The following is a 14,184-nucleotide window of genomic DNA, read 5'->3' on the forward strand; positions in this document are numbered from 1 at the left end:
TGATTACAACAAAATATCAAATAGAATTGTGGGTAGCGGTCTGTGTAGGACTGGAACAGGAATACTCCAAATGCCCCACAAAGAAACAGGTTTAGCTGGGGCCATGAAGGTACCCAACACCATACTTGGAGAAAATGAGATGTCTTCAAGGAGAAGTTGTTCAAACTAAGAACAAACTGAGCTCGGTGGAGGAGGATACGCTGGATGGAAACGGTTTAGGCCTCGTTTCAGAACCATCCCAATGGGGGATTGTGGGAAAAGATTTGCTAACCTACAATAGGCCCACAAAAGCAAAATTGGCCAAATTGTACCAGGACACCCAGAATTCTCGAGCAGCTCACAAACTGGGTCAGATGGCACGCTCACAATGGAATACGCTTTCAAGCTCCCATGGACATGATAGAGACAGAACATAGAACATAGAAAAATACAGCGCAGTGCAGGCCCTTTGGCCCTCGATGTTGCGCCGATCCATGCCCACCTAACCTACACTAGCCCACTATCCTCCATATACCTATCCAATGCCCGCTTAAATGCCCATAAAGAGGGAGAGTCCACCACTGCTACTGGGAGGGCATTCCATGAACTCACGACTCACTGAGTAAAGACCCTACCCCTAACATCTGTCCTATACCTACCACCCCTTAATTTAAAGCTATGCCCTCTCGTAATAGCTGACTCCATACATGGAAAAAGGTTCTCAGGGTCAACCCTATCTAAACCCCTAATCATCTTGTACACCTCTATCAAGTCACTCCTAAACCTTCTTTTCTTCAATGAAAACAGCCCCAAGTGCCTCAGCCTTTCCTCATACGATCTTCCTACCATACCAGGCAACATCCTGGTAAACCTCCTCTGCACCCATTCCAGTGCCTCCACATCCTTCCTATAGTATGGCGACCAAAACTGCACACAATACTCCAGATGCAGTCGCACCAGAGTCTTATACAACTGCAACATGATCTCAAAGCCCTGAGGACACTTTCACAACCCAGCACAACAAAGCCACACAAAGAGCAGGACAGACAGACAGGCACCACAGGACAATAGAAGCACCTCACCACTTCAGAAAAGACTTTAACACCGACCTGGGAAGATGAATGGAACCATGATACTATCAGGATGTTGCATTGTGTGAAGGAACAGGAATTTCATCCGATAAACTGTTTTCCAATTAGCTGGTCTAATCCTCAACTCTGGGAGGAGAAATCAAATTCTCTGTGCAGACTGTCAGTTCTGTCTCAGCTGGTCTGTTTTCTCCTCCAGCAATATCGCTTGCAATAAACTGTTTGTCAATTTCACTTCGAGCTGTGTTTCGTGATCTCTAATCTACAGGGCAAATTTGTCCGACAATTTGGCATTAGTCGGCAGGCCCTTTTTTTCTCTCTCAACAGGGTAAGCGATTCTTACATTTTAAATTTAAGCTGACTGGTACCTGGCGGCCAGCCCTGCCCAGCGGGACAGACCAGAAAAGGGCTGGACACCTGCAGAGGGTGGCCACAATTCTGATCTGCGGTGAATTGGCTTCACCTCCTGTAATTCTGAAATTGAGTAATGACCCTGGCCTGGGGAGGTGGGCACTTGACTCCTAATTTGCTGCCAAAACTTGGCCTGAGGAGGTAGTCTGGTAAGTGACTAAATTAATTTTCAAATTTAACTAATTGGCAGCCGGCTGCTGCTGCAATTTGGAACGTGAGTAGCGACTCTGGCCTGGGGAGGTGGGCATTTGGCTCCTAAATTTTTAACTGACTTTTAAGCTGCCAGGTCTGGGCCTGAGGAGGTGGTCTGGTGGGAAAGTAAGTTAACTGGCAGCCGGTAATTCGGTACTACACAGCGTTGTCTGGGCTTGTGGAAGTCATCACCTGTGCTAAATTAATTACCTGAAATTTTACAACAAACCTTAATTTGGCCCACGCGTGATTCACCTTGAGTCAGAACTGCTGCCATGAACCTGTTCTGGCCAGGAGAAAGGCAGTCGGGTAGAGAAAGTTAGGCACAATACATGGAGAGACCACTCATCAAATTCTCACTTTACTAATGAAAGATCCACAGCTCGAACAACATTGACTTGGGTCCAGCTGTGTTGTCCTGTCCTGTGGTTTCTAAGTGTTTGTTTTGGGTGTGTCTGCTTGTTCTGTGCTTAGTTAAAAATTACACAACACCAGGTCATAGTCCAACAGGTTTAATTGGAAGCACACTAGCTTTCGGAGCTAGTGTGCTTCCAATTAAACCTGTTGGACTATAACCTGGTGTTGTGTGATTTTTAACTTTGTACACCCCAGCCCAACACCGGCATCTCCACATCATGTTCTGTGCTGACTGAGTGCTGCTTTGTCAGTGTCAGGTGTCCCACCTGGCTGTGTTTGTTCAGAGCTGAGGTGTTTGTTCACTTTGTGGTCAGCGATTACACGCTTGAGTAACTTTTATTGCGTAGCCTGTCAATCACTCACTGCCTGTGTTCTGTTAGCCATCTGTTTTTTTTCCCCCCTCGAAACCCAATACAGCACTTAGAAATCATCCCAGGATGCCATGGGGGCACGGACATCCACCATCTGCCAGGAGATGCCAGCTGTGAGAGCTGGGCAACCCCAACCACACGGTGAGAATGGTCTGGGGCTGAAAATGAAGAAGAGTACCCTGAAAAGGCATGGTAAATACGTTGACTGCAAGAAGAAGGTGGAAAGGCCCATACCTGATCCTAATAATGACCTGGACTGCTGTGAAACTGGAAGATTGGCCCGAATGGACACATGCCACTCGCTGCAAGAGGGCTCCACAACCTATGACCAGGGACCACACAGAGGAAGGCACCACTTTGACCACCGCGGATGGATCCAACTGCTCACGACAGCCATCACCATCAGCACCCTTGGCCTGATCTGTCTGACCAACACACTGTGGATTGCTGGTAAAAAGGGACAAGGGGCAGCACATTTCATAACCTGCTGTGACTTACGGGACAATACCTTCCTCAAAATGGTCCATGGGTATGCCCAGTAATTTAATCAGACCTGCTGCTGGGTCTGTACTAGGCTCCCTGTCCACTTTCACGGGGGGGCATTCCCTTTGCCTCAATCCCCTTAAACATCTCTGACACAGCAGAGTGGTGGCTAGACCCAGACAGATCCCCTGAAGTTACCACACCGGCCACGCCCAACTATGGGGGACAACAGCCCAGCCCGCTGGAAGTTGACGGGGTAACGCCTGGACAAATTTAAAGGGTGGCTTTACCTGGCCTACAACCTCTCCCATGAGCCCCCAGCCCTGACCATTGCTGACACTGACACACACAGGCCACCTGCGGGATCCATCTGTTTAAAAAGCACACAGCCATCCAGATGGGAGGCTGGCTGGAGCCGGTGCACTGGCTCCCTCCTCCTAACTCCCGCAGCACGCTGATCCGCTGCAGAAGGCAGCATTTAAAACCTACAGGTCCTCAGTAGGACCAGCCAGAACACCACCTTCCTCACCATGTGGACAGGGACCCAGACCCGTCATCTCCAGACCTACAATGGCATCTATTTTATCTGTGGCCGCAAAGTCCATGCCTGGTTGCCAGTATCCTGAACTGGGTGCTGTTATGTCAGGTAGGCCATACCATTCATGTATCACTCCAAGTCCCCTCCCTTCCCAAAGCCCATGACCCGCAGCAGACGAGCCCTTACTGCTATTGAGGCAGCTCTCTACCTGATGTTACCCCACTCTACAACCCTACGGTTACAGGTAGAAGCCCACAAACTCGCCGCTACACTAGAAGAGGTGGCAAACTGCATAGCAGACGCACTCGCCCAGCTGAATATGGAGGCTGTTGCCATCTGTACTGTGGTTCTCCAGAACAGGATGGCCCTGGACTACCTGCTCGCTGTGAAAGGGGGCACATGTGCCCTCATTGGTGCTGACTGCTGCACTTACATTCCTGACTCCAGTGAAAACATCACAGATCTGGCCCAACATATCCGGCAGGCAGCTTCTGTCCTGCATGACCTATGGGATGGGGCACAGCCCTACTGCAGGGACTGATAGCCCTCATTGCTATCATTACTTGCCTTATAGTGCTAGCCATGGCCATTCAACTGTGCTGCTCACGTCTATGTGCAATCCTGCTACCCTCTGCCCCCCTCACCACTCAGCTAGCATAAATCCACTGGGACAACATCCCTGCCCCTAGGATAGCCTCTGCTGGGCCAGATTCAGACACTGAGAGCTACCTGTCCAATACGGAGCCCCCCTCCACCAGAAAATCCCCCTCGCTCTGGCTACATTGCCACCTACTCGTCCCTCCCCTAAGCCAAAAAAAGGGGGAATTGTGGGAAAAGATTTGCTAACCCACAATAGGCCCACAAAAGCAAATTGGCCAAATTGTACCAGGACACCCAGAATTCCTGAGCAGCTCATGAACTGGGTCAGACGGCACGCAGACAATGGAATACGCTTTCAAGCTCAAATGGACATGACAAGAGGTTCAGAGTCCTAAGGCAGTTTCACAACCCAGCAACAGCAAAGCCACACAAAGAGCAGGACAGACAGACAGGCACCACAGGACAATGGAAGCACCTCACCACTTCAGAAAAGACTTTAACACCGACCTGGGAAGATAAATGGAACCATGATACTGTCAGGGTGTTGCATTGTGTGAAGGAACAGGACATTCATCCAATAAACTGTTTTCCAATTAGCATCCTTGCAACTAAATTACTCCATTTCCAGAAACATTGTAGTTTCCCATTTCTTAATCAGTGTCATTGTGCAGCATTACTATAAAACTGGTCTAATCCTCAGCTCTGGGAGGAGAAATCAAATTCTCTGTGCAGACTGTCAGTTCTGTGTCAGCTAGTCTGTTTTCTCCTCCAGCGATATCGCTTGCAATAAACTGTTTGTCAATTTCACTTCGAGCTGTGTTTTGTGGTCTCTAACCTACTGGGCAAATTTCTCCGACAGGGTTGGATGTGTAAAAGGATCAATCATCTATGGTGAAGAGGTGGTGGCTAGTGAAAAAAAACTGGAAAATGTGGAAACAGTGTAAAGTCTCAGAAATATCATGAATTTAACTGGGAAGGGGCTGAACAAGAGGGGAGAGATACAGTCAACAGTGACGAAGTTGACTAAGTATTCCTGAAGAAGGGCTTATGCCCGAAACGTCGATTCTCCTGCTCCTTGGATGCTGCCTGACCTGCTGCGCTTTTCCAGCAACACATTTTCAGCTCTGATCTCCACCATCTGCAGCCCTCACTTTCTCTCAAGTTGACTAAGTAAGTCAACTTACTATAACTAAACAAATAATTTCAGTGCAACAGACTGAAACTATGAGTCCTCTTTGTGGATTTTGGGAAGGAGGTAGAAGTGGGCTGTGCAGGGTTGAGGTGGAAAACTGTTGAGGTGAGATCTCCAGAGGAGATGAGACCAGTGATAGTCCTGGAAACTATTGCCTGCTGTTCATGGGGATAGGAGATAGATAGTTACAAGATAGATTGTTGCTTTTAGTCTCTCTGTAGGCTCAATGAGTCTTGTTGCTGGACCAAGCTCAGACAGCAGGAATTTGAGATCCCTTTCATTTGATATTTTGCAGAATGCTCACACAATGGCAGGTGAAAGATTCTACAAGTGAGCCTTGCAGCCACCTCCCCCTGCAGTTCATTGGTAAACGCTTTGGGAACTTTGGCCAAGTTGTAAACTATTTGATCTAAAGAGCCCACGCACAAATCAATAAAAAGGCAGTAGACAGAAGCAGAAAACTGGTGAATGAAAAGTTGGCTTTCTATTGCCAACCAGGACTTACTTGCTTCCAAAAGGGAATTAGATTAGATTAGATTACATTACAGTGTGGAAACAGGCCCTTCGGCCCAACAAGTCCACACCGACCCGCCGAAGCGAAACCCACCCATACCCCTACATTTACCCCTTACCTAACACTACGGGCAATTTAGCATGGCCAATTCACCTGACCCTGCACATCTTTGGACTGTGGGAGGAAACCGGAGCACCCGGAGGAAACCCATGCGGATACGGGGAGAACGTGCAAACTCCACACAGTCAGTCGCCTGAGGCGGGAATTGAACCTGGGTCTCTGGCGCTGTGAGGCAGCAGTGCTAACCACCGTGCCGCCCACTTACCTGATGTGGCAATGCTTCTATTAACTCCCACAGAAGAAGAAACTGGGAGTCGATATCATAATATTAAAGAATCTATCAGACATTTATAACATAAAAATTACACACAAACATTAGATTTCTCGCATCTGAGTATTAAGGCTCATATTAAGCTGGTTACAACAGAGGATCAACAAACAGCTGGCTTCAAAAGATGATGCTTCAAGTGATGCTGAGAAAAGATGGAGTTTGAAACTGTTACACCTTCAGGTCACATGCCACAATGCAAAGGTGATATCCTGAGAAAGTCTCTTCGTATACTGACATAATTATGACCATGAGATAGGACACAATATGTTGCATACTTGCTCAATATTTATTAGAGTATTGATTATACAGTAAACTATTTACTCTACAGGGGAAACATCAGAAAAACCAAGAGTTGGCATATCTGTGAACCAGGAGAAAGTGAGGACTGCAGATGCTGGAGATTAGAGCTTAAAAATGTGTTGCTGGAAAAGCGCAGCAGGTCAGGCAGCAAAGGAACAGGAGAATCGACGTTTCGGACATAAGCCCTTCTTCAGGAATATCTGTGAACCAGCCAAGCTGCTTATTCTTCTGCAGAACATGAAAGAGGATGTACATCATAACAGTGGCGGTTTTTCAAAACCATTATTTATAAATTTTCTCTAAGATGATTACATCTCTGTTGTAATATGACATTGTGCGTAGTTTAGGACTTCTGTAGAATTGGACCTATTTCTATATCTCTCCCCTTTGTGTTGTTTTAAGTACGGACCCCAGTCGGAAGCTGATGCGCAAGCAGCAGAAATTTTCTGTGAAAGCAAAAGTAAAATGTTTAATCATTCCTGCCTGATTTTTACCCATCATTAATACCCAACTACAGCAAAACCTGATTCTAATCGGTTTTCAACCATGTCAAGTTGTAAATGGGATTCAATTTACCTTAATACTTAATAACGGGGGAGAAATCTCACTCAGGGAGTTATAGAGCATTTGTTATAAACCAGAAGTATAGATTAGTTTGGACTGTTTGAACTAATTTGCCATCCTTACTAAAACCAAAACATAGATTCAAACTAGAAGCTTGATCATAGAGAGACAGAAAAACAGTACTGCAATTTCCAAAAGTATATAAACTATATTGAGCATAGGAGCAAGTGTGAAGAAGGATGCAGTAAAACTCATAGCCTATAATTAACTCATAATGTTAGTGAGCTGCAAGCACACATTGGTTCATGAGATCATGCTAATGGAGCCTGACTCAAACAAGGTCAGGCGTGGGTTTTTAACATTCCTGATTAACAAGTAGTTATGAAGAGTAGAGTAAGAATAAAGGAAGGGGACAGTGTCAGTGTTGATTAAGAACAACACTGTAGTTCTGAAGAGCTACACTGGTCGCAAAATATTCAATCTGTTTCTCTCTTCACAGATGCTGCCTGAGTTCCTCCAGCATTCTCTTTACTTTTTTTCTAAGCATTCTGCAGCTGTTTTACTCTGCTATTCTTTTGGCTAGTGGGGTGTTAACACCGCATTCTCTTTACTTGTTTCAAATTTTCCAGCATCTGCAGTATTTTACTTTTATTGGGTGTGCCATGTGGTTCTGGGACCTCATATTTCCAGAATCTTCTGATTTAAGGAATACAGTTAGAAAAAGATAAGAGTGTTGGGAGTTCCAGTTTCAGACCTAGAAAGGAAATTGCTGGAAAAAGTTTAAGAAGTGCAACAAAATTGGAATTGTAATATTAGGCAAATTTAATTTCCTCAATGTAGATAAAGAAAAACATGTTTCTGATTATAACAGAGGAGCAAAATTTCTCATGTGTGTACAGAGTAGTTTCTTGATCAATATGTCACCAGTCTAACTTGGAATGAAGCTATATTGAATTTAGTTCAAGAAAATGAATCAGTTCAGGTAATTGTTTGAGTTACTATCAGGGATCAAAGAGCTAACAATGACTGCAATGTAATTTAGTTTCCAGGAATTATCAAATGCTACACTGAAAATATTAAGGGCAAAAATGTTCCATGAGAGATCATTTCAGTGATTTAAAAAGGGACCTAGCACAAGTAGATGAAAAAAAAAGGTGATTGTCGGGTTAATGCTGGATTAGATAGAATCTTGATTGGTGTGGCTCTCAAAAGTTATAGGAACAAGAAACTGATGTTGACTCTATAGTGATGATCTTATCAAATGACAGAATAGACTCAAGAGACGGAATGGGCAACTCCTGCTCCTAATTTATATGGTTGAATATTCATAAAGACATCACGCATCGATGTAGCATTCAGAAAAGAAACAATTCACGTACAAAGAATGTTCCTTTGAAGGGAAAAGATAAATCATTCAAAGCTTAGGCACCATGAAGAAGCACAAAGATAAATTATGATCAGACAAATAAATGAAGCTTGTGTTAAATGTCAGGAGGTAGTCTCAGTTAATAATGCAGACAATTATAATGACTATTTGACAGAACTGAATTTAATATCAGAGGAGAAGAGCAGTTATGAGAGAAGATTAACAACAAACAATAAATTGAAATTGAAAGCATTTTAAAAACATATCGGATGGGATTTTCATTCCCAGGTCAGGATCTGACATGAGTTGAAAAATGTGGCGCTGGAAAAGGACAGCAGTTCATTCCTGACAAAGGGCTTATGCCCAAAACATTGATCCTCCTGCTCCTTGGATGCTGCCTGACCTGCTGTGCTTTTCCAGCACAACGCGTTTAAATTCTGACTCTCCAGCAGCTGCAGTCCTCACTTTCTCCCTGGATCTGACATGGGGATTACACCCAAACCCTAACCCCTTGTGGGGTGTCTTTGGCACAGCCACATCAATGCTTAACAAGCTTCTGAATTCATGAGCAGAGAGGGAGCTCATCATCCCACCAAGGGTGGCACGGTGGCTCAACAGTTAGCACTGCTGCCTCACAGCGCCAGGGACCTGGTTTCGATTCCAGCCTCGGGTGACTGACTTTGTGGAGTTTGCGTGGGTTTCCGCTGGGTGCTCTGGTTACCTCCCACAGTCCAAAGATGTGCAGGTCAGGTGAATTGGCCATGCTAAATTACCCATAGTGTTAGGTGCATTAGTCAGGGGTAAATATAGGGTAGGGGAATGGGTCTGGGTGGGTTACTCTTTGGAGGGTCAGTGTGGACCTTTTGGGCCGAAGGGCCAGTTTCCATGCCATAGGGAACCTAATCACCACAGATAGGGGCTATGGGGTGTTGAAAAGGTGGTCCTGAAACCAATAGGATGCTTTTGAGACTGACACATAATAGACCTACTTACTGATGTGGGATGGGCTAATTCCCCATGCAGGGAGACAGAGAGAGGTGCCTCAATACTGAGACACACTCTGCAGAAAAGGTCAGATTCGAAAGATGGCCATAGGTGGCTTATAAAAGTGTGTGGAGGGCCATACTCCTTAAGAGAGATAGTGGCCACAACTTTGACACAGAAATACTGCGGGTCCAGAGGAAGAAGTCACACAGGATTTTTTTATGGCCCCATCTGCCTTATCTATCATGCCTAAATCAGAAGAACTGTGTATAGTGCTGGTTACCATAGTTACGTAGAGATATTAATGCACTGGAATCAGTTCAGAGAAGGCTCACGAGACTAATACTGGATTGAGTGGCTTGCCTCATGAGGAAAAGATAGAGCAGGTGAATGTGGAAAAGATGTTTCCCCGTCGTGGAAAAATCTCGAACTTATGGGGCACAGTTTAAAAATAAGGGGTCACTCATTTATAACCTGTTAAAACATTTTTCTCTCTCTCAAAGCATGAAGTGTCTTTGGAATTCCTTTCCTCAGAAAGCAGGAGGTACAGAATCATTCAGTATTTTTAAAGTAAAGAGGGATAGATTCTTGATGACCAAGTAGAAGAAAGATATTGGCGATATGCAGGAATGTAGACTTGTGGGTAAATTCAGATCAACTAGAATCTTATTGAATGCTGCAGCAAGACTGAGGGGCTGACTGGCTTGTTTTTGCTTCTTGTTCTTATGTTCAGAAGCACTTTGATGCTTAAATACTAATAGCGTTTCTAACTTTTCTCCATCCAGTTCTGGACTGCAGTGGCTGAGGATGCAGGTTAAGGCAATGAAGAAGCTGTATAGATTAAGCAGGAAGACACAGTGGTTATAGAATCTGTCCCCTTCCTGATCCTGTGCACTGCAACTGATCCCGGAGCTCCTGTCGTCCCAGCAGAGATCCCTAGTCCCAATGGAGTGGCTGGGTCCGATCGGTTGTTGGACATCTCATTAAAACAGTTCTTTGAGTTAGGGCCCCTTCACCTGCAAAGGCCCAGAAGCCATGATAGATGCCTGATGTCTGATAAATATTGAACTTTATTGAGGTTTTCAGAAATAGTCTAGGGTGACTGGACAGTTAATCTCTCACCTGGTAATATTATTGACATGTTCGAAAAACAGAGGGAGATTGGCCACTGCCGGATTCTTGGACAATGGAATTACTTGTTAGTAATTAGTTCGACATTGTTCTGTCACTTCATTATTGATGTAGAATAAAAAGCCATTGGCTAACAATTTAAAGGGGAAATGAAAAGAAGCCTTTTATTGACTCAGACAGTTTTCAGGATCGGTAACGCTCTGCCTGAAAAAGACAGCGTAAACTGATTCCATAAATAATTTTATGAATAAGGCATTTGAAAATAGGGAACTTTTATGGACAAGTGAAAGAATTGAATTTGCCCTTCGCCACCTGACAAATCAATTTACATCCAACAAAATACCCTTCAAGTGCAGCTACAGGAGTTCTGTAGGAGAAAATCTGTTGATGGAGGGACGCATACTGACTGGGATAACATGGAGAGATCCTGCTGTTCTTCAAAGTAGGTTTATGGGCTCTTTCCTGTAGATTTCAAATGTCAAGCTTCAGAGTGTTTCAGTGCAGAAGGATCTGGGTGTCAAAGTGCATAAATCACAGAAAGCTAATATGCAAGTACGGCAGGTAATAAAAAGGCAATTGGAATTTTGGCATTTATTGTTAAAGGAATAGAGTAGAGATGTAATGCTGCTACTGTACAGAACATTGAGTCTACATACAATGTTGGTCCTCTTGAGAGGGGATAGAGATGTATTGGAGGTAGTTCAGAAGAAATTCATCAGGGGCGGCATAGCGGCTCAGTGGTTAGCACTGCTGCCTCACAGCGCCAGGGACCCCGGTTCGTTTCCAGACTCAAGTGACTGTCTGTGTGGAGTTTGCACATTCTCCCCGTGTCTGCGTGGGTTTCCTCTGGGTTTTCCGGTTTCCTCCACAATCCATAGATGTGCAGGTTAGGTGGATTGGCCAGGCTAAATTGCCCATAGTGTTCAGGGATGTTGGATGCATCAGTCAGGGGTAAATGTAGAGTAATAAGGTAAATGGATGGGTCTGGGTGAGGTATTCTTCGGAGGATCAGTGTGGACTTATTGGGTCAAATGGCCTTTTTCCACACTGTATAGAGATTCTTTGAAAAACCCCTCACACTTCTATGAAATTAATTGCAGAGATAAAGGTGAGCAGTTTAAGCCAACATTCTCAGGAGCTTAGAAGAACAAGAGGAAATCTAATGGAGGTACATGAGATGCTGAAGGGGATTGACAAAGTAGACAGAGAACATGTTTCTTCATGTAGGGCAAATCTAAAATGCAAGGTCATAGACTTAGGATATGGGGTTACAAATTTAAAACAGAGATGAGGAGAAGTTATTTCTCCCGAAAGGTCATGAATTTGTGGAATTCACTTCCCTGGAGATGTCGGGATGTTGAGTGAATCTAAGAGGAGATAGACATTTTTAAGTAGTAACAGGTTGATGGGTTAGGGACAGTGGGCAGGAAAGTGGACTTGAGGCTGAAATGAGATCAGCCATGATCATATTAAATGGTGGTGCAGACTCAAGGTGCTGAACTGCCTACTCCTGATGCTAATTCTTATGTTCTTATGCTCGAGCCTCATTTAGATCCTTTCCTCTAAAAGGTGATAGCTTTAACAATGTAGCATGCAAGGAGAGTGCCAACTTTGATTTTGGTGAGCATGTCATGAAATCTTACTCAAACACATAACTTCCTGACTCCAGGCAGGAGTGTTTCCAACTGACCATTGCTGACTCATGCACTCACAAAAAAAAAGTCCTCTAAAGTAAGCAGGAATGCTGTCTGAAGGAGCAAGCCTATGTCACTGGGTTGAATGGTGTTCTTCTGACTTCAATTAGTTCAAAAAAATCATTGCCATTTTCCAAGTTATGATGTGGAGGAGCTGGTGTTGGACTCATTTCCATTCTAAATTGACCCCCACCTTTGGCAGGTGATCAACTTGGAAGATGTTAAAAATCACACGACACCAGGTTATAGTCCAACAGGTTTACTTGGAATCACTAGCTTTCAAAGCGCTGTTTCTTCATCAGGTGGTTGTCCTGCTAGGTGATTCTAAATAAACCAGTTGGACTATACCATGGTGTTGTATGATTTTTAACATCTTTCAAGTTGATCATCTGCCAAAGGTGGGGATCAATTTAGAATGAAAATGAGGAGACGTATCTTCAGCCATAGAGTGGTGGGCCTGTGGAATTCATTGCCATGGAGTGCAGTGGAGGCTGGACGTTAAATTTCTTCAAGGCAGAGATTGATGAATTCTTGATCTCGCAAGGAATTAAGAGCTACAGGCAGAGTGTGGGTAAGTGGATTCGAAATGCCCATCAGCCAAGATTGAATGGCGGAGTGGACTCGATGGGCCAAAAGGCCTTACTTCAACTCCTATGTCTTACAGTCTTATGGTCTTAAACTGTGGTAGAGTGGGGAAATTTACAAAAATTTTGCCCATGAACTTTCAAAGATATCAAGATATTTCCTCTTACCTGACACAAAGTGGAGCCCTCAGCTTGAACAACTCTAACTATGGCGATAATGGGAATCCACATTGTACAGAAAATGGTTATGCACCAACCCAGCACTACTGCCCAGTCAGGATATTCAACAGGTCCGTATGTTGGTGGGCCAAATGTGACTAAGGACCAGAGCAATGTTGCCTAAAATGAAACAAACACACGAAACTATATCAGAAATATGATAAAATAGATTATCTGTTCAAAGATAATTTTCCAATTAAATCATCAGATGTGACATCTCCTTACTGCCAGCACACACGGAGTGACAAAAAACCAACAGATTCTCCACCACAGCCAGAAGAGCCAGTCCTTTTCTCCAATCATCATCTCAATGTCCTTGATGAATCTGTTCAGCCCTGTAAACAACAAGACAGCAGAGAGACAATCATCCATTTTGTCCTGTCTTCGGGGCAGTTAGGGGTGAAGATACATTAAAAAAACCTATTCAGACATGCACCAGATCTCACCGGGAGCTTCATAGACCCAGAGGGTGGGGACACTTTGACTGCCACCACTTAGAGTAACATCTCCATCAGCAATTAACAGGAAATTGGCTGCAATGAAACTTACCCCCAACAATAAGCAACACTACCTCACAGCAAATAGAGAGGTCACAGGGTGACTGATGGAGAAGACTCTGCCATTCTCAGATCACTGAAACCAGCTGGGAGAAAATCTTTGAAGTGAGCACTTGAATTCCTACTTCACAGATACGTAGAAAATAGAAAGTTCATGCCATTCAGCCCTTTGAGTCTCTGCTGTCATTCAATATGAACATGACTCATCATCCAACTCAAAACCCTGTTCCCACTTTCTCCCCATACCCTTTGATCCCTTAAGCCCTAGGAACTGTATATAATTTCTTATTGAAAACATTCAATGCGTTGGCCTCAACTGCTTTCTGTGATTAAGGAGGCTGGTTAGTTCATTTGGCTGGTTTGGAATACAGAACACCACCAAACAGTGTGGGTTCAATTCCTGTACCAGCTGAGGTTACCCTAAAGATCCCATTTCCCCAACCTCACCTTTCACATGAAGTGAGTTGGCCCTCAGGTTAAATTCACCGCCAGTCATTTCTCTCTGTAAAATCACAGTCCTCCAGGACTATAGTGGATTTAGGTACATGGTGGATTTTCACAGGCTTACCATTTTCTTAGTGAAGAGATTTTCCATAGAATGATAGAATC

The 14,184-nt window shown here is 44.3% G+C and overlaps 1 protein-coding gene across 1 annotated transcript in view; it reads right to left on the bottom strand.

The window, feature by feature from the left end:
- Positions 1–6,441: 6,441 nt before the first annotated feature.
- Positions 6,442–14,184, bottom strand: part of LOC122557057 (sodium- and chloride-dependent neutral and basic amino acid transporter B(0+)-like) — a 46,342-nt gene continuing 38,599 nt past the window's right edge. Inside the window, 3 exon segments of the mRNA XM_043704307.2 lie at positions 6,442–6,922; positions 12,968–13,138; positions 13,244–13,353. Of these exon segments, the coding sequence (XP_043560242.2) occupies positions 6,785–6,922; positions 12,968–13,138; positions 13,244–13,353 (419 nt within the window). The 3' untranslated portion in view covers positions 6,442–6,784.

This window comes from Chiloscyllium plagiosum, unplaced genomic scaffold, assembly GCF_037043375.1.
Source record: "Chiloscyllium plagiosum isolate Xiang-an unplaced genomic scaffold, Cpla_swu_hap1 HiC_scaffold_11, whole genome shotgun sequence".
NCBI classification, from domain to species: Eukaryota; Metazoa; Chordata; class Chondrichthyes; order Orectolobiformes; family Hemiscylliidae; genus Chiloscyllium; species Chiloscyllium plagiosum.